The sequence below is a fragment of the Megascapheus bottae genome, chromosome 25, assembly GCF_031878675.1.
Source record: "Megascapheus bottae isolate mThoBot1 chromosome 25, mThoBot2.hap1, whole genome shotgun sequence".
Lineage (NCBI taxonomy): Eukaryota > Metazoa > Chordata > Mammalia > Rodentia > Geomyidae > Megascapheus > Megascapheus bottae.
In genome coordinates, this window is record NC_143533.1 from 15,382,127 (window position 1) to 15,403,994 (window position 21,868).

At 36.6% G+C, this 21,868-nt stretch overlaps 1 protein-coding gene across 1 annotated transcript in view; it reads right to left on the reverse strand.

Moving 5' to 3' along the window:
* Positions 1 to 21,868, reverse strand: part of Unc13c (unc-13 homolog C) — a 269,849-nt gene that overhangs the window by 203,648 nt on the left and 44,333 nt on the right. The window contains exons 2-3 of the mRNA XM_090358380.1: positions 20,930 to 20,952; positions 20,288 to 20,352 (exon numbers count right to left, since the gene is read on the reverse strand). Coding sequence (XP_090214506.1) covers positions 20,288 to 20,352; positions 20,930 to 20,952 — 88 coding nt within the window. The remainder of the gene's footprint in view (positions 1 to 20,287; positions 20,353 to 20,929; positions 20,953 to 21,868) is intronic.

Genomic DNA, 21,868 nt, shown 5'->3' on the forward strand with positions numbered 1-21,868 from the left:
GTGTCATCACAGTTAACATTGACTCATGACTAGTAAACTAATATAAAAGGGTCAATTTCTCCCATAGTCTGCAGCTTGTGGCTCATGCATGCAGCCTTAGATAGTCAGAGAACTGAACTCCATAGAATCATAATTTGAGAGCATCCCGGGTAGAAAGATCTACAAGACTCCATCTCCAATTAACCAGTAAAACCCAGGGCTGGGGTCTAAAGATGGAGAGCTCCAAATGATCAAGTGTGAGTCCCTGAATTTAAACCTCACCACTGCCCACAAATAATAAATTATAATCAAATTACCTTCAATATCTTGTTTCCATTTGCCCCAAATATCTGCAAGCCTGCTTCAACAGTCTCTTTCATGTTAGCACTGTAGACACAACTCCTCACCTATAATACTCTAAAATCTGTTAATAACATCTTCTGAGGTAGTGACTACTTAACAGAGCCCATTTTCCTAATAGCTATTAAAGATCCAGCAGGCAAGGAGTGCTATGAAAATGCTGTGTTTTTTTTCATTACAAGTGCTATTAAAATAAATTGAATTTTTAAAAATGGCACACCAAAGGGTTCAATTTATAAAAAAAAAATCTTAAAAGAACATGAACCAGCAAATGAAACACACCCATATTCTCCATCTCCTTTTTCCTTGTGTGCCCAGGGAGTGACTATTTCCTGGTTATGGAGAAGACAGACTCTCTAGAGTCACTTTTTATATATGCTACTTTGGTTTCTCACACTGACCTGGGAAAGTAAGGATCTTCTCCTGTTTTCTACAAGCTCAGATGATCAGTATTTCTAATAGCTAGTGAGATGCCTTGGCTGTTTCATTTAATTGTCTTTGGTGCAGAAATAGCAATTTTCTAGGAATAATGGACTCTTTTCGGAATACTATTTTGCTAAAAGCCACATTCAAAGCAACAGCAGTCTTAAATTTCAGACGCATTTTTCTCAAAACAGTATTATCGATGTATATAACTTATTGTTAGAGAATTGGATATTCTGACAATGAGAGAATTCACACTTCTTCCTGAGAAAAATACTTCTAAATAGAAAAGGCAGTATATGTAAGCATTAGTGATCTTCCCTATTTGTAATGATCAATTTTAAATATCCAATACGTGTAGTAATTCAAGGATGGTATCTTGTCAATAGGATAATAAAAGTTATCCACTTATGATAATCAAGGGAGCTCATATACATAAAGCCCCTAAGCAGAGTGCACGACAGTAAATGACAGCTAATATGATATACAATAAAAATTATCATAGCACATCAGTACTAACATCTCTGGGTGATCTTGGTGTTTTGTTTATTCTTTGTGCCTGTACTGAGGCTTGAATTCAGGGCCTCAAATTTTCACTCAACCTCTTAAATCATACTTCTGGCTTTTTGCTGTCTTACTGGAGATAAGAGTCTCATAAACGTTCCTCTATGGGCTGGCTTTGAACAACAACAGGAGACCTCAGCTTCCTAAGTAGCTAGGATTACAGGAGTAAGCTGCCAGTGCCAGTGCCTGGCTTGCAATCTTGTTTTGATTCAATTCATATTTCCTCTTATGAGTATCAACTATGTTAATGTTTACAAGCTGTTTCCTGGAACCTCACTTAACTAATGAATGTGAAATAAATGTACTTTTCTGTACTTAACATGATCATAAAAGTTTTTTTATACATTCTATTAAAATTACACATATTTTGACAATAAAAGTATATTTATTTTATAAAATTGCACTGCCTATTTTTGTAATAGGAACCCAACAAATAGTTTACTTTTCTTTACTTTCATGCACAACTGGGAAATTATTTAACATAATCTGTGTTTATATAAAATAAGAGTATTTTGTGGCTTTTTAAGCTATTGAAATGAGCTGTATATTAAGTTAAATGAAATTGCTTCTTTTAGTTCTACTATGTACCAAATGCACTCTGCTGGATGTTGGAAACATAGAAGTCAGTAAAATAAGTTGTATAAATCCTGGTAACCTTGAATGTGAAACAGAAACAGAAAATTTTCATGAAATTATTACACTGATAGAGATTAGGTGCTGTTAAGAAGATACACAACGTGTCATAAGAAATTATTACAAATGAAAATCCTCATCACAGAGACTAACAAGGAGAGAGTTTTTGGAAAGATTTTCTGACTGAAATTGGCTGGATAAATAGAAATATGCCAGTGTTAAGTGGAAAGAATAGGTATCAGAGACAAAGGATGAGAGGCAGGAAAAAAAGCTAGACATATCATAGATACATGGTAGAATATCCAGATCCAATGTAGCAAGAATGCAAACAGTAGGACTAAGGACTAAAGAGGTATTTCATAGCTGTTTATTTTTTATGCTTTATTTTTTTCAGAGTCGGTGCTAGAGCTTGAACTCAGGGCCTGGGCCTTGTCCTGAGAGGGTTTTTTTTTTTTTTTGCTCAAGACTAGCTAGCACTCTACTACTTGAGCCATAGCTCTACTTCCAGCTTTTTAGGGGGTGCTTGATTGGAGGTAAGAGTCTCACAGACATTTTTGTCCAGGCTGGCTTTGAACCATGATCCTCATATCTCAGCTTCCTGAATAGCTAGGATTACAGGTATGTACCACAGGCACCCAGTACCTCCCATCTATTAAACAGTAATGGAAAGTCAGAAGAATTTTGATCATTATGATTATACAAAAATGAATGCATAATGAAATATTCTATTCTAGCCAAGGAAATAGCAGAAACATAGTAGATTTGGGGGTGAACTAAAGCAGTTTAATTCCTTACAAGGCTAACTCACAGACCAACAAAATAAATTCCAGGAACTACTCAAAAAGGATGGGATCAAGCAGAGTGGGGTAGACAAATTAAGAGAGAAAGGGGGAAGAATGCAGTCATAAAATACAACATATATCCTACAAACTTAAGCCAATTGAGGAAAGAGAGGTAGGCTGGGAAAGATGGGTGAGAATGATCATTGATCAAGATGCATTGTATTTAGAAATTGCTTTCTGAATGGCAACTCCTTTGTACACTTACTTAAACAAAAATGTATTAAAAAACAAAAACAAAGCCAGGCACTGTGGTGCACACCTTTAATCCTAGTTACTCAGGAGGCTGAGATCTGAGGATTATGGTTCAAAGCTAGTCTGGGCACTAAAGTCTGTGAGACTCCAATTAACCACCAGAAAACCGGAAGTAGCCTGTGGCTCAAGGGATAGGGTGGTAGCCTTGAGCTGAGGAGCTCAAGGCCAATGCCCAGGCCCCGATTTCAAGTCCTATAACAGACACAAATAAAATAAAATAAAATAAAATAAATAAAGTTATGTGTGTGGGGAAAAAGGTGCTGGCATTTTACTTTAAGCCTGATTAGGTTTGAAATGTGAGTCAGCAGAGGATTCAGATTTTCTGTTGGGCTGCTCATCTTATTTATTTTGATTACTCATATTATATCTTTCATTTACAAGTCCAGTGATTTTTTTTTGTTGCCTGTATATAAGATACACACACAGGAAACATCAAAGCTCTGGTTGATTGCCTTTTCTTGAGAGGGTTTCCTTTTCTTTCATTATGGAAAGTAAGATGGGGATGAAAAGATACTTGTTGCTTTTATTCCACCATCAACTGAGATTAGTTATTACCTGGCCTGGAACTTTTCTAAGAATTTATTTCTGTTTCATCGTTATTTCTGAAGCATTTGGCATGCTGTTGACTGAGAGACTAGTGAGTTTCTATCTCCATATCTATAAGTCACTATGGAAAGATTTAATTAGCCTTTGTAGGTTTTGAGTTTTGATATCTGACCTTCCATGCATGTTACTTCTCAAGTTGGCATTTGTCTTGGGCAAAAGCGGGTCATGTTCCTTCAGGGCAATTTTATTTCTTTAATTCGGTTAGGGGATGGGAATAGTATTCTTATAAAGTTCCCTGGCTTTCAGCAGGCACTAAAATTTGGTAAATATGCATTGTAGAAAATATGATTTTATGTGTTCTTAAAAGACTGTGTAAGTTCCTCACAAAAATGTTTACTCCTCTGCATGACCCTGATTCATACTGAGAACTGATAAGCATTGCCAGAAGGACAACAATTGGTGTCCAGCTTTGTACCCTGGAAAGGCCTACCCAACTTGGACTTTCTGTTCTTTTAACCTTGTTTGATGGCACAATTCTTTTTAGGGGCTGCTTATAAAACACAAGTTATTTAAGACTTTAAGAGCTGTTCTTCTATGTATTTGTGGAGAGCTTTTATTTTGGAATGTCTCACGAATGGCTTAAAACCCTGTTGATTTTTTAAATCATGACAAAACCAAGCACTGATAAGCTGGCTCATGGAGGCTATCCTGACATGGGTACTTTCTCTACTCAAGGAGATGGCAGAGGAAAAAAAACATCTCTTTAAATCCCACTTCAAACAAAAGAGATCTAGATTAAATGGTTTTACACATACAAATTTATAAGAGTTTGCCACTTTCTAATAGGATTCTATAGCCTAATTAAAAAAAAAAAGCTTAGTGATCAAATTTTCCCACCGAAAAGAAAAAACACCATGAAAATCAAACAGAGAGTGGAACCTGGAGACTGATGGTTTTCTCATTTAGCCAAAACAGCAGGCAAAAATAAACTCTGCATAAACAAAATATTCTGAGTAATAAATTCTTGTAGGATAACTGGCCACAAAATACTAAAAAAGGAAGATAATGGATATTTAATATTTGAATGCAATCAAGTATTAAAGTAAAATAGGCTTCTGTGAAAAGAGAAGATCATTTTCTTAGGAAGGTCATAACAAAGCTGCTATACTAAGCTAACTCAAGAGGACAAACATCCACAAGTAACCAGAGGTGTATTGAAATAACTCTGTATTATACATCATTGTAATTAAAGGAAACATAGTTTACTAGCTTTATGATTCATAATACCTCTGATTATATCATGCTTCAATAAAAAGTTGATTGACAACAGATTTTACATTTCTTTTCTTTGAAATTTTGAAACCTTTTTTCTCTTTAGCTTATTCCTCAGTCAACATTGATGAATTTTTTTTTAATCCATAGTAAAATTCTGCTGCAGCAAGAAAACAAATCATGGGAAAGAAATGTTTTACAATAAATAATGAGCTTTGAAGATTTGGAAAGATGTGGCTCTGATCCTCTGCTGTCTAAGTACTTCTGAAATAAAAGCTTGGTGAGTGCAAGCAAAACAAATGGGGTCAAAACCTAAACTTGGCAAAACTTTGAACCTGGAAAAAAATATTGCAGGGTTTGGCAAAAGCAAAAATTGAATTTCGTGAGGTTTCATTTAAATAAGTTCAATTCCAATGTTTGTCAGCTTCAGACACTTGGTATCTTAGAGAAACTTGGAAAACAAAAAACCAGCAAAAGATATCTCCCCTCTGACCTAGTTTATCAGTAGGTATAAACAGGTTCTTTTTAGGAGAGAAGGAAAGATATGCACATTCCTTTAACTATAAAGTGCTGTGACTTGAAAGGAAATAACTAGTCAGGGGGTACTGGAGTTAATGCATAGCCCAGCCTTCATTTAAGAGTTTAGGATTAAGAGCCAGGCAACTGGTGGCTCACTATAATCCTAGCTGTCAGAAGGCTGAGATTTGAATATTGAAATTTGAAGTCAGCCAGCCAGAGAAGTCCATGAGACTCAACTCCAATTAACTGGTAAACAAACAAACAAACAAACAATAAGTGGAGATGTAGCTCAAGTGGTAGAGCATGGATCTTAAATGAAAAAGCCAAGTAAGAATGTGAGGCCTTCAGTTCAAGCCCCAACACAAAGCCATAAAAAATGAGGACAAAAATAAAACTATGTTTCTCTTGTTTAGAAAAGTTGGTATGTTTTAAGTACAAGTTGATATGAATCAACTTGTTTTTGGTTTTGTTTATTCATGCTCTGCCACTTTGACATTAAGAACACAATATTTAAATCCTAACAAAACATTTGCTAAGTATTCTTGATATGAATCAAAGCAGCCAAAGTATTGTTAAAAATTAAAAACATCTATGATCCTGCCATACCACCCCTGGGCATCTACCCTGAACATCATAACCCAAGATATGATAAGGACACCTGCTCAGCTATGTTTATCTCTGCACTATTCACAATAGCCAGGCGATGGAAACAATCCAGATGCCCTACTGCAGATGAATGGATACAGAAAATGTGGTATATATACACAATGGAATTCTACATAGTCAACAGACAAGATAAAATAATGGCATTTGCAGGGAAGTGGATGAATCTAGAGCGAATCATGTTGAGTGAGACAAGTCAAGACCAAAGGAACCAAAGGTGCATGGTATCCTGAATATGTGGCTATTAGATCCAAACAGTACAAGAGTGAGGACTCAATATTTACATACCCAATACTATGGACATGGTATTGGAAATATAAACACAACTACATAGACATAAAAACCTATAGCTCTATAGACATAATGTTTTATTATATAAATTAATATGTATCTATGATATACAAAAAATTAAAAACATAGACATGTTTTATTAATATATTAATATGTATCAATGACATACAAACCCTGAGCTTAATTTTAATTATGTTCTAAAATCTATATGCCAGTGATTGTATATAGAGATTTCCTTCTTGAATACTTGTTTGTTAAACATGACATTCGAAATATTATGTAGAAATCAATGTTAGTAAAATGTTTAATAAAAAAATTAAAAACAATGTTTTCAATGACTAATGGAGTTGACTAATGAGGTAGCTCATTAGTGGTACAAATACTTGCATTCCTGGAGAATATATAATTAGTATAAAAGAAAATTCTACTTTGTTTTACAATTATTAAAGGAAGAAATAACATCATTTAAACTCAAAACATAAAGAAGGAATGCTTCCCTACATATTTTATGGGAATAACATGATGTCAAGACAAAATTCACACAAATGAATTACCTGAAAAGAAAACCAAAGAGTAACTCCCCTTAGGAAGACAGATACAATATAGTATCTATACATTATTGTATTGATTTTGACAACATATTAAGGAAAAATATATGATGACCAAGTAAGAGTTTATGTAGGAATGCAACGTTGATGACAACTTTTGGTAATACAACAGTTATATTTGTCATATGAGCTGGTCAAAGGTAAAAGCCTACCTGAGCATGCAAAAATGGTACTTGACAAAATTCAACACAAATATATGATTTTTTTTACTCTTAAGAGTAAGCATTTTATTTGAGATACTAATAAATGTGTTTAGATAAGAAATGTAAACCCATACATACTGTAAATAAAGCTATGGAAATGTTTACATATTCAAAGACTAGATACCATGAAGATTATGCATCTTGAAATTAATAAACAATCTGCAAAAATATGAAAACTAGTGAGAATGCAATGGTACAGAATGCAAGATCAATATATCGAAAATAAATTTGCTTGGTGCCAGTGACTGATGCCTGTAATCCTAGCTACTCAGGAGGCTGAGATCTGAGGATCACAGTTTAAAGCTAGCGCAGCACAAAAGTCCACGAGACTCATCTCACTATGAAACTGGAAGTGATACTGTGGCTCGAAGTGATAGCCTTGAGTTGAAGAGCTCAGGGATAGCGCCCAGGCCCAGAGTCCAATTCCCACAACCAACAAATATAAAATAAATACTCAACTCTAATTATGAGAAACAAAAATAACAGAAAAATCAAATAAAAATTATAATAACATCTCAAACCAGAAAATACTTAGATGTAAATTCAAAAATGCAAGCAGAATTGCATACTGGCTATGAAAGAGAAATGCACAGACAAATTGGAAAAAAACAATAAGCAATGATATTCCACATTCTAGGCTCAGAACAGCAACAATCTTTTTTTTTTTTTGCCAGTCCTGGGCTTGAGCTCAGGGCCTGAGCACTGTCCTTGGACTTTCTCAAGGCTAGAACTCTACCACTTGAGCCTCAGCACCACTTCCGGCTTTTTTCTATATATGTGGTACCGAGGAATCAAACCCGGGTCTTCATGCATGCTAGGCAAGCACTTTAACCACTAGGCCAAACTCCCGGCCCCTCAATTTCTAAGATAATTATTTTCCTGCTTACTGGGCATTTATTGTACATTGGGAATAACAACATGAAGTTAAATGTCAATGATACTTTCTATTAAAAATTATTCTAATAAATGGTTTCCCTCATTTGTCATAGTCAGTAGAAACCTTGTGCTCTCCTAGCAGAAATTTACAATAGAACAAAACCTACATGCATAAGGCCATATAGTATGACGCTAAATGAAAGGACCTCCAGGATATAGAAACAAAATCCATATAATGAGTGATTGTTGTCCTTACTGTGCTATGTTATCTTTCATCTCTTTTGCTGTCCCTTGGTTATCTCATATTGTTACAGTATTTCACCTTGTTATCTGATACATTGGATATATGCTTGATTGGTTATTTGAAATTGGATAGGGAAGGGGGGAAGACAACATGAGTGGCGGGGGGGGGGCAGGGAAATGGGGACCATGACATGAGAAAGGGTATCAATGCATGTGAAGTAATGCACCTTCTATCTGGTGAATATAATGTAACCCTTCTATGAATTACAATAAAAATATATGAAAAAGAATTATTCTAAGTTTTACTTGGAATATTTGCCACTAATACTGATTTAAGGTATTTTATCAAATAATTCATAAATTATGATGAGAGATATATGCTATCTGTATTCATATTTTGAATATATAAATATTACAATTACTTATTTTGCAAATAAGTAAATAATAACCTATCTCTGCCACATTAATTCCAGATAAATTATTCAACAACATGAGGACTGTCCTTGGACTTTTTCAAGGCTAGAGCTTTACCACTTGAGCCACAGCACCACTTCCAGCTTTTTCTATGTATGTGGTACCGAGGAATTGAACCTGGGTCTTCGTGCGTTTTAGGCAAGCACTCTACCACTAGGCCAAACTCCCAGCCCTGAGATAACTTTTAACTATAATCCCAACAGGGATTTTCTTTCATAGCACTTGTAAGCATTTTTTTTTCAAAAATCAAAAAGCTTAGAATAGCTCAAAATAATTTTGAAAGCAAACAAAATTAGGAAAATACACTGAAGGATTTTATGTCTTACTCTAAAGTGGCAGATATCATGATGATAAGGATATAAAAAAAAAACCACAAACAGAGCCCAATGCTAATTGCTCACACATGTAATCCTCACTACTCAGGAGGCTGAAATCTGTAGGATCAAGGTTGGAAACTAGCAACGGCAGAAAAGGTCTACAGATTCCATCTCCAATTAACCAGCAAACAAAATACAGGGCTGGTGACATGACTTAGATTGTATAGCACCAGTGATGAGTGGCCAAGTTGAACAAAACTGTGAAGCCCTGTGTTTGAGCCCTGGAACCAGGATACAGGAATACAGAAAGGAAGGGGGAAGAGAAGAAGGAACAAGGGAGCAATACAGATAGATCTGTGATTAGCAGAGAGTCCAGAAATTGATTGATTCATTCATATAAAGTCAGTTCATTCTCATCAAGGTAATTGTACAAGATAAATGCTAGTATCTTCAATAAAAATACTGTAAGAGCTGAATATTCATATGTGGAAAAATAAATCTTATCTCTTACGGTTCTAATGTACAAAAAAAAAAAATCAAGAAGCCAGGCCCTGTTGGCTCCTGCCTGTAATCCTAGTTACTCAGGAGGCTGAGATCTGAGGATTATGGTTTGAAGTCAGCCCGGGCAGGAAAGTCTGTGCGATGCTTATCTCCAATTAATTATCTAAAGGCAGGAAGTGGAACTGTGGCTTAAGTGGTATAGCACCAACCTTGAAAGACTTAAGGGACAACACCTAGGCCTTAAGTTCAAGCCCCAATTACTAGTATTAAAAAAATAAAAAGAATAGATCATAGATTGCAATATAAAAGCTACAACTATGAATTTTCTGAAGGACACCGGAGAACAAGTTGAGGATTGAGGGAATGAAGAAAACTGCAGTCAAGGTACATTCCACTAGAGAAGTGACCCTTGATACTGCTGTGATTGACTGCTTGAGGGAAAAGAATACTTAGTGTGATGCCTCCTTAATGGAAGATTCAAGAATATGCACATCAACTGACAATAATTATAAGTTGTCAGTGATTACCTGCAGTCTTGAGTTTGAGGTTGATTATATTTCTATACTGATATGGTGTTTCTGCTAACAAAAGTACATGTACAATCATCATAATGATCACACTGTACATTGAAAAATTTTTATTACTGTATACCATGAATTGTGCCCCATCCCTGTGGCTTTCCTGCCCACACTTTTAAAACAGATTCTTCATAACCTTTCTTAACTCTATTCTGAGGGTGCACACATCCTAACAGAAATACCTCAGGTATTTAACCTCCTGGGTTTCTTCATTAAGTACTTCTAGTATAATGAGATTCTTGAAGTCTCTTTTCTATCCAAAAAGTAAATTAATGTACTAAAAAAAAATCACTTATGAAGTATTCAACATAGGTCCATCTCTAGCTGATCATTGTGCATTCAAAGCATTGTCTTCAACCTAAATAAGTTTCAGGTTCAAGATTCATACTATAATACCAAAACTTCTGCAACATTTTTAGATGAAATGATTATTTTGGACATAAGAGTTTAGGGGGAAAGGATATCAACAACCCATGTATCATGCTTTTAATTTTAAAGGGGGCATATTTGATGTTTTCTCAGTCCCATCTACAATAAAGGTATTTTTCAAAACCCCATGATTTTTACTGATTGCCTTCCTTTATCTATGTATACTTTTTTGTATTCCTTATAGATTCATGTATTTGTCTTTTGTCAAATGATGTATGTGAAGTTGATAATCCTTTGTGTACAATGAGCTAAATGATTATGTTTTTCCCATTTTTTCCCTTAGCACACTGCTTAAGATACTTCTTGGTTTTCTTCTGTTTTCTGCCTTAGAATGTCATTATTAAAAATTTCAAGTCTTTAACATGTTGTATACTATTTATATACAAATGCTCATCAAGTGCAAATCTATTAAGTTACTATCAGCACGGATAGAGACAAGTACCTCTTTTCTTCTAAAAGATATGCGAGAGCTTAGTCTTATCTGAAAGCAACAGAAACATATTTGGAGAGCATTCATTTTTTAAAAGAAGTGTTAATGGAACTCCTATTATACACAGCACACCATAATAGGTACAAGGAACAAGTGATTTTTTAAAAATAGTGTCCTTGTTAAAATGAAGCTTGCAACCTTGTATGAGAGAAAAAAAGACATCAACCACACGATCAAATAAAAGATACATGTTTGAGCTGGCAAGTATTTGCTAACGAAAATTACTAATCACTAGTAGAGTAAGCAGGGGAATTTGATATAAATTTTAAGGCCAGGGAAAATGTCTTGGAAAAGAATCTCCTAAGCAGAGACCTATGGTGTGAACAGGAGTAGAGAGAAGAGGTGATTATGTGCCACAAGATGTTGCAGGGGTCAATAACAGGAAGCATTGTGAAGGGAGGAGGAAAAGCTTCAAAGGATGTGGAGGGAGTAACACAGGCCTTCCAGGTCATGTTGAGTCGAGCATATTGGGTTTTATTTGTAACTTCCATGAACGTTACCTGAAACTCCCAATAGTCAACTCTGGAATCAGTAGAGTGCTTAGTAAGGGGGCCTGTAATGGGCAAAACATTGCAAAATAAATAAAAGCCCTGTAAGTAGCGGTAATTCTATACTTAAGGAGAATTTGGGTTCTGAAACTGTTCATAATCTCATGGGTGGGATTGATAGCCATCAGGCATATTTCTAACAAGCTTATAACCTTGTTTATTGATGTTAACAGGATTTAGTCTCCTAAACATTCTCTAGGGCTTTTCTGAAAGGATGGTTTTCATCAGTATTGAAGCAAATGCAATCAAATAATCACCTCTTTGGTGATGTGTGCCATTTATTATCTGGGCCAACTATAAAATTTTCTTGCATGAGTTCTGAGGTTTCCTCTCTTTCAAGCTGGGGTCTTCAGCTCATCTAATCTTCGTTGAAGTTACGTTAATTGCTTTCATCTGTTCTTGGTAAAAGTATCTGTTGTTATTAGATTTCTTGATAATGGCCATTTTAGCTGGGGTGAGGTGGATTCTCAAAGGTGTTTTGATTTCCATTTCTTTTATGGCCAGAGATATTGAACATTTCTTTCATGTGTCTACTGGCCATTCTTATTTCCTCTTCAGAGAAGTCTCTATCCTACTCATAAAACTACCTCAAATATAATCAAGCACAAGAAGACATCCACTCCTGCCTTAAAAGCACAACATGAACAAAATCTCCCCATCTGAGGTTTAGTGGTGGTAGAGAGAACTTGAACTTTACTTGGAATTTTTTTGCACATTTTTGGGCACAGAGCTAATATATTATTTAAAACTTATTCTTATATGTATGCTGAGTTTGCGTTTTGATCTTTTTTATTTTTTGGGGGGGGCAGGAAATCTTCCAGAATGAGGCCATAGAATTCAAATGTTTCCTCTCCAATTGCATGGGCTGGCCCAGAATGCCTTCTCGTCCGTCTATCTGGGATTCAGAGGCACAAGCTAAGAGAATCAGGTCTCCAGACTCTGCAAACAAGGGGTTAGAACCCAAAGGCAACTGAAGAGAGAAACACACCTTTCTGCTTTTTCATAAATTACTAGAGAATATATGCTAGTTACTTGTCTAGGCTCACCACTACTCTTTTGATTAGCTATTACTGATGGTGAAAATTATTAGATATGAGTATTACATTGAATATGATTCCCTTTTCTTAAAGTTATGTATTTAAGTAGGCTATCTTTTAAAAGAATAAAAACAAAAATCTGGAACCATTAGCACTTGAGAGGCAGACATGAAAAGAGAGAAATTTATATATAGCACTAACACCACATGGCCCCATCATATCTAACTTCCTAATTACTAGAGACCAAAGAAGCATGGAAACGTTAAATAACCAACACAAAATCTGTGTTTCAACAACAATAAAAACCCCAAATCCTTCCATGACACAGATGTGCAATTGTTTGGAAAAAAAAACCAAGCTCCTATTGGTAGTCGACAGAAGGGCTTATAGTATCCAATCTGAAAACACAAACATACCAAAACCAAAACAACTCTGAATTTGTTTAACTGATTGTACAGATGTTTATTCCCATTATACGAGAAATTGTGGCAGTTCTTAACTGTCCCTGGCCATTGCAGTAAGGTTAAATCCATGAACATTTAAATGTGCCAGCTACAGTTTGAGTGGAGAAAAAAATTATTAATCTCAGGATGTTTCTATAATAGCTGAATGATGGGCTACATGTGTCTGCAGCAAGTCAGATGATTAACATGCAAGACCAAGGACTTCACTCTCTGTCAAAACTGGCCAGCTTTGTAAGCTCATGTATATTATTCAATTTATAAAATGACCAGAGATGAAAATTGGTGATATTGTTTTTACTACAACTCATATGATTTGGGTAAATTAGCCAAGCCTGTGTGTGTGTGTGTGTGTGTGTGTGTGTGTGTGTGTGCGTGCACTTGCACAAGTGCACTGATAATGGGACCTAAACTCAAAAAGCCTGTCTCAGCTTTCTACTGAAGTCTGGTCCTCTACCACTTGAGCCACAGCTCCACTTAATGAATTTTTGGTGGTAAATCTGAGCTAAGAGTCTCACAGTTTCTCCTGTCCAGGCTGAGTTTTAACCCTATTATTCAAGTCTCAGCCTTCTGAGTAGCTAGCATTACGAGCATGAGCCAGGCCAACCTCCTGTTTCCAGCTTGAGGGGTCTTTCTGTCACTTGCTTGCCCACACTTAGGCTGACATGTCCTTGGACATGTCATAATCAACTCTGAATGTTCAGACTTGTGGTTTTCCTCCTTTTTCCCTCATTATAATGAATGCCTGAGTTCCTACTAAAATACAGTTCAGGCTGGGAGTTTGGCCTAGTGGTAGAGTGCTTGCCCAGCATGCACGAAGACCCAGGTTCAATAACTTGGAACCACATACATAGAAAAAAGCCGGAAGTAGTGCTGAGGCTCAACTGGTAGAGCTCTAGCCTTGAGAAAGTCCGAGGACAGTGCTGAGGCCCTGAGCTCAAGCCTAAGACTGGCAATATATATATATATATATATATATATATATATATATATATATACAGTTCAACATACTTCAGGTATTTGAAGTCAGAAAAACATGTTTAAAAAAGGCAGGCCAACTAATCTCTAGAGAAACAACCATCTCATTAAAAGATGGGCCAAAGACTTAAAGAGAGTCTTCTCTGAAGAAGTAAGAATGGCCTATAGACACATGAAGAAATGCTCGACATCTCTGGCCATAAATGAACTGCAAATCAAAACAATTCTTAGATTCCACCTCACTCCAGTTAGAATGGCCAGGATCAAGAAATATAATAACAAGAGATGCAGGCAGGGATGTGGCCAGGAGGGACCACTACACTGTTGGTAGGAGTGCAAACTCATTCAACCACTATGGAAAGCAGTATGGCATTTTCTCAAAAGACTAAACATAGAGCTCCCCTATGACCCAGCAATTCCACTACTTGGCATTTACCCAATCATCCAGAAACAAGGACATAGTAAACCCACTAGCACAATGATGTTCACTGCAGCATTATTTACCACAGCAAAGATATGGAACCAACCCAGATGCTCCTCAGTTGATGAGTGGATCAATAAGATGTGGTATTTATACACAATGGAATTCTATGCTGCAGTCAGAAAGAACATCCCCCCATTTGTAAGGAAATGGAAAGACTTAGAAAAAAAATCATATTAAGTGAAGTAAGCCAGACTCAAAGGAACATAGGGTCAATGGTTTCCCTCGTTTGTCATAGTCAGTAGAAACTTTGGGCTCTCCTAGCAGAGATTTACAATAGAGCAAAACCTAGATACATAAGTCCATATAGTATGACGCTAAATGAAAGGACCTCCAGGATATAGAAACATGTAATGAGTTATTGTTGTCCTTAATGCACTATGTTATCTCTCATCTCTTTTGCTGTCCCTTGGTTATCTCATATTGTTATAGTATTTTACATTGTTATCTGATATATTCTGTATATGTTTATTTGGTCATTTGAAATAGGATAGGGAAGGGGAGAAAACAAGATGATGTGCAGGGGTTGGGGGAGGGAGATGGGGACCAAAACAGGAGAAAAGATATCAGTGTTTGTGAAGTAATGCACCTTCTTTCTGGTGAATATAATGTAATTCTTCTATTAATTACAATAAAAATATATGGAAAAAAAGGCATGCCAGGGCCAGGAGTTTGACCTAGTAGTAGAGTGCTTGCCTAGCACGCACGAAGACCCAGGTTCAATTCCTTGGTACCACATAAATAGAAAAAGCTGGAAGTGGGGCTATGGCTCAAGTGGTAGAGCCTTAGTCTTGAGGAAAGTCCAAGGACAGTGTTCAGGTCCTGAATTCAATTCCTGGGGAAAAAAAAAGAAGGCAGGCCAATAAGCCCCTATCAAAACTTGACGCCAACCTGTCTTTAAAATCCTTACATTTGAATCATATCCTCATGAATCTTATGCATCTACCAAATTACACCCATGATGCATGTATTCAAATGACTGCTCCTGGCTAAAGTAAGGTCTTAAATGTCAAAACACTGAGAAACATTCCAGCCACAGTACTGCTGGCTTTCTTTTTCCAATTCCTATGGTACACTGCTTGTCTTGTTCACCTGACTATCTTGTCCGCTAAATATAATGCACAAGAAATAAACTTGTGATTTGCAACTTGTACTCAAATAAAAAAAAAAGACCCACAGAATGAATAGTGCTATTGAATGAATAGCGCAGTGTCTTGACTTCATTGAAATGTTATAGTTCTCTCCCTCTGGGTTTTCCCCTTTTATTCAAATCCATTGATATTAATATTGTGTCAGACTTTTACTGCGTTCATTCTGCCTGCTCCATTGGTCTAAATAGAATATGAACGCTACAGAAAAGTTGGAAATTATGGTATCAGCATATTTACCAGACAGTTCTACTGTTGTCTGCTCAGTAGTGTACATAAAATAGCTGAAGTATAGTAAGGCACGTTGCCAGGGGAGGGAGTTGTTCAATGGCGTGAGATCGAGTGTGAGGAGTTTCTAAGTGGGAGACAATGTCTTTCCAGAGTTGACGGCAACAAAATAGGGGTCTGCTTGCCTAGCACTAGGAAATAATATCTCACTCACGTTCCAGTTGACAGGAAGATGCAGCTTGAAGTAAAGAAGAAACAGTTCCAGCAATGAAATTGAAAAGCGGCTGGCTGAAGTAGGCAGTTATATTTTCAAGCAGGAATCCATGAATTTTCTTATGCAGAAGCCCAGGGATGTAGAGCCTCATGAATAGAAGTATACTACCTAACTTAATTTTCTAAATATGTTTCTGTGTGCGTGTGTGTGTGCATGCCCAAGTTTTGTGATGGCACTCTTTTTTTTTTTTAATTTAAGGCTTATATTCTTGAGCTACAGCTCTCTCTCTCTCTCTCTCTCTCTCTCTCTCTCTCTCTCTCTCTCTCTCTCTCTCTCTCTCTCCCTCTCCCTCTCCCTCTCCCTCTCCCTCTCCCTCTCCCTCTCCCTCTCCCCCTCTCTCCCTCTCTTCTCTCTTCCTCCCCCATTTTTTTGCCCTGGGGCATGAACTCAGGGCTTGGGTACTTGGTGCTCAGAGCCAGCATTCTACCACTTAAGCCACAATACCATTTCAGGCCTTTTCTGATTAGTTTATCAAAGATAATAGTCTTACAGACTTTCCTGCCTAGGCTGGCTTTGAACCACAATCCTAAAATCTCAGCCTCCTGAGAAGCTAGGATTACAGGCATAAACTACTCACACCTGGCTAAATGATAGATTTTAGTGAGTTATGTGTGTTAATTGGTATGCTAGCATCGAGGAAATTTTTGAGTAGCCAGTTGGGTCCTCCAAAGTCCCATGGATCCACTAAGCAATTGCTTAGGATCTTACTGATTTTAGCAGTGAAACATCTGCATTCAGGAAACCTTTCCTGAATCATGAAAACCCTACCTCTGCTCACCAAAAGCAAAGCTTTACACGTTCCCTAGAATGTTTCGTAGAGCTAGTACCTTCTATAAATGAGCTAAAGAAAACACTGAAAAACATGAATTCTGTGACTGCATTAGGATATAGTGGGATGACGATTGCTAACCTTCATTTGCAAATAAAACATTAAAGACCCAAGGGGTTCTGGAGTTGCTGCTGTATAAATCTAGAACAACGATTTAAAGTATTTCATCCTGAAACAGGTTTCTATGTCAAGATGAGATTCAGGTCGTGTCACTTTGTGTAAAAAGATTCATACTCAGATCTTTCCAGGGATGATGGCATGTACAAATCTCCATCTCTGGCCTTTCTTATCTGACACCTCAGAGTCTACACATCAAGATAATGAGGAAGAGTTACAATGGTGCTTGTTATGGTTGACAGGCTTGTGTAAAAGTCCTCAAAGCAAAAGAGAAGCTTGCTCTGCCTGAGTGCTCTTGTTTCTGGAAACTAATACCTTTCTAAAAATTCTTTTACATAACTTTTGACAGATGATTCTTCTCTGGTTGATTGAAAAAACTATCGTGAATATAAATAAGTATTCACTATCTTCTTCCTCTCATTACCCCAGCACACATTAGTTCCTATTCATCCCTGTGTCTACTACACCTGAGTCATTCTTTTCCAAGGTGGAAGTTCTGATATGTCTATATTTATCTATATATGTATATATGTGCATATACATTTATGTGTATACACATACATATATAGAATATACATATTACACACATACATACAGAAACATATGTATGTGTAACTCCAAAGAATGATAACATTAGCAAGGCATTCACACTTACAGGTCACCTTTCCAAACACATAATCTACTTCTCTAAGCAACATGTGATGACACCAGTGTCCAATACACTTTTGGGTTTGAATATGACTTTCTGGTGTGTATTTTATTTTGCATGTCCACATGCCACAATTCAAGTTCTGAATCAATGCTATCTCCTCTATGAGATCTGACCTGATCATTCTAAATCATGAGACACTGGCGTTCAGTGGCTCATGCCTACAATCCTAGCTACTGGGAAGGTTGAGATCTGATGATTGTGTTTTAAAGCCAGCCCAGACAGAAAAGTCCATGACACGCTTACCTCCAATAAACTACTCAGAAAAAGCCAGAAGTGGTGCTGTAGCTCAATTGGTACAGTGCTAGCTTTTACTACAAAGAGGCTCAGGGACATTGCCTGGACCCTGAGTTCAAGCCCTAGGACAGGCCAAAACTAAAAACCCACAAAAAAACAGGACTTCTCCTCTCTTAAGATTACAGAGTCCTGTGTCCAGTTAGCTATTATAGCTGAGATCACATATACAATAATACAAAATAATACAACAAGATTCTCATATGTTGTGGCATTTTTTTCACTGCAAGTTCAAAATATGCTATCTTTTAAGTAGGGACAAAATTGTAGCACAACATTCTATCTACTTCAAGTTAGGAAACACATATACTTGGAAGAGCTTTTTAGTTTGCTAGTAAGCATGGAACAAGGTATGTTTTCACATTCCTTGTGAGATACCCCGCTGGACTCAGGACTTGTTTTACATCACAGTGCTGCAAGTGACAGGTGTTGCTCTCTAGCCCTGGAAGAACATGCCCGCATATGCTTACAGCTGTTATGTTAGAATCCTGTCATTACCACTGCAGAAGCTTGTGGCGCTAGCTGTATTATGAATGACACACTGCATCCTTGTGATCCCAGGCAACAGACAGACACTGGAGCACTGTCTTTTTCCAGCTCACTTGGCATGCATGAATGAATGCAGAGCAGACAAGCAGATTCAGTGCTTTAAGCCTCTGGAGTGGTTTGTTCACAGAAAATCTGACATCATGGTGCTATTATAAGATATAACATAAGTGACAGCCTCTTAACACTGGAAGAGGGCTTCAAGATTTTTCTCTGCACTTTCTTTTTGTCACACTCAGTGGTCTACACTGTGATGGAGTGTGTCATGAGCTACTAGGTTAAGGGAATCAATATCAAAAATGAATTCATTATTCTATTTTGCAATTATCTATGATTCAACCACAATCTCACTCCTAAGATTTTGCCCTCTATTTTCTCCATTTGCTCTCTACTTTATTTGCTGCAACTTTGAAACAGACATGCCTTGAGACTGGACACTGAGAAATTCTCTTGATGCTTGAAAATTATCCACCCTCTGCCACTAATATATTATCAATACCTTTTGAACAGTTATTTCAAAAGGCTGTTTCTGGAAGAAAAATAATGTGTGAAGTGTCAACTGAAGATGCCAGTGACTCGATTTAGAAAGTTGCATAACATACATTTAAGAAAAACATGGAGGTAGAGCTTTGTTACTTTGACAATGACAAAGGTCCCTGTTTGTAAAGGAATGAGAACCCAAGCTGTGAGGAATGAATGATGGGAGTTCTGGTAGGTATGGAGATTCAGGGTCTTTAAAGTCATCAACTCCAAGGTCATTACACAATTTTCAAGTTGCAAAGACAATATGGTGTACTGGCTAAAATAACAGAATTTTAGATTAGATATATGCTTATAAACAAACTTTGCACTTAATAGTACTTAATTCATAAGCCACTGTAAGAACCAAGCAGAACAGTTTGTGGTATAAAGTTAGAATTAAATTAGTTGTTTATCTGTTTACATATAGAATAGCCTAATTTTGTTAAACTATACACAGCTCTTGACTTCATATAAACATAGATATGAAAGGAAGCATGAAGAAAAAAGCCTGTAACAAACATGCCAGAGTGAGACCACTATATAACTCAGAGGGCTTCATACATGATTTTCCAATTCAATACTACATCTTTTGATGCATTAATTAAATGTAATACATGTAACCATGACAAAAAATAGTAAGGATTATCTTCATCAAATAGAAAGATATTCATGCAGACATCCGTAAGTGTAAGCAAATAGATCAAAACAGCACTTGAGATACAGAAACACAGTTCTGTCACACTGTGTGGCTATATTCATGTATGTCAAGATTATGCTAAAACATTGTTTGGTTAGATTACTCCAGTTGCATTCCATATATGTGCGTATATTTATGTATACTCAGATTAGAATTTTTGATATGAAATTAATGTGTCCCATTAATTTCAAAGCAAAAAGTATAAGCTTTGCTTTACTGTGGAAGATAAAGAAAAAGCACCTAAAGCAATGATGCTTTAATGGATTATACCATCCTGCAACAACAAGCCTTCTCTAAACACTTGACAACTGCGATTTACAACAGAACAAGTTAGGAAGGTAACGAATGTACTTACCCACCAAATACCTGTAGTGCAGAGAATTTGGAAGCATCCAAGTCACTGCCATTTACTATCCGAGCCTTAAATGAAGAAGAAGAGAAAAACAAACAGACCTTTAGCATACTACGACTGGATGGATGCATATCTCGGACACAGGTCAACTGCACTACACACGTAACACCTAGTATGACAGATGCTAAGCAGGGTCAGCTCCAAGTCAAAGCTGTATTTTGGTGAGTGGAAGTTTTGAAATTAGCCATCCGCATTTAAACAAAGCACTGGCAAAGTCCAGGAAAAATACATCATACTGCAAATACTCTTTGACCTTAAAACTGGATTATGTGCAATGAAGATCATGAATCAGTCAGCAAGGTCATGGCTTAGCCAGACTTAAGGACAGATGCTGTGTTTGACCGCAGCAGACCCCTGAGTTTGGCAGGTATAAGCTAAGGTAAGCGCAGCTGGCAAGGTGTGACCTCTTCAGAAATGCAACGTATTGAAGGCACACTTTCAAGGACAACCAAAGAATGGAAAGCCAGGATGACATGCACATTTCACAAGTAAAACAGAGAAACCAAAACAGGTCTAAGATGTCACAAACAAACATGTACAAAAGACAAGATCCCTCAGGAGGGAAGAAAAAGTATGATTGAAAACCTTTTCATCCATAGAACTGCTATCTGAAAGAGAATTGGGAAAAGAAGGGATAAGTGTTAGATGGAGTACATTTCAAGGAATCATAACATACACACGAATAATGTGCTATTGTAACATTGTTTAAAAACACAACAGGTTTCAAGAATAAATCCCCAAGGGAATAGCGATAGTTGGGCCCATAATTTAAAGAGCTGAAAAATGTTCCTAAATGCTTGAAAAGTATTTAACAGGCAACTGCTGTATTTTGTGAATAAAAACATGCCCTATTGAGAAAAGAATACCATTGGAAAATCAAAAATCCTGGGCTCCTGCCAAGGTTCTGCCATTTATTAAAGGCATTAAGAAAATAAATTTTCTAGCATTTAAACCCAACTTTTAAATCCCAACACTGTTGACAAAATCAACTGAGTAAATATTTATGGAAATAAACCTCAGATGAGTATACAACTTCCTATTATTAAAGATCTATGTCTTCTCTTATCATAAAGCTGAAAATGAATATAAAAGACTGTCTTACCCATATTTAAAAATGTTCACTGACTTAAGATCACAGAGTTAGTAAATGGCAGAAATGAGACAAACACAGGACTCGAGGTCCTCCACTTATGTGTTTTAAATCCATTGTTTTGGGTGAATTTTACAAAGCAACCAAAGTGGTTTGTCTCTAGTCCTCCAGTTCAGTGTATAACAAAATATAGGGCTGATATTTTAAAGTTTCAACAGCTCATGAGCGTAAGTAGATAGACAACTAACTATTAGGTGGTTATTATTATTGCTGTGTTCAAAAAAAGCTATAAATCTTCTGGCGTCATAGAGATAAGATCATTGTTACTTCAAGTAGAATGATTGCTCTTACTCAGCCATGCTTATTAAGAATAAAGCTGGAGCAACAACTCTACTAGCAGGATATTGGTTCTGGATGGACCTTAGAGTTGAGTC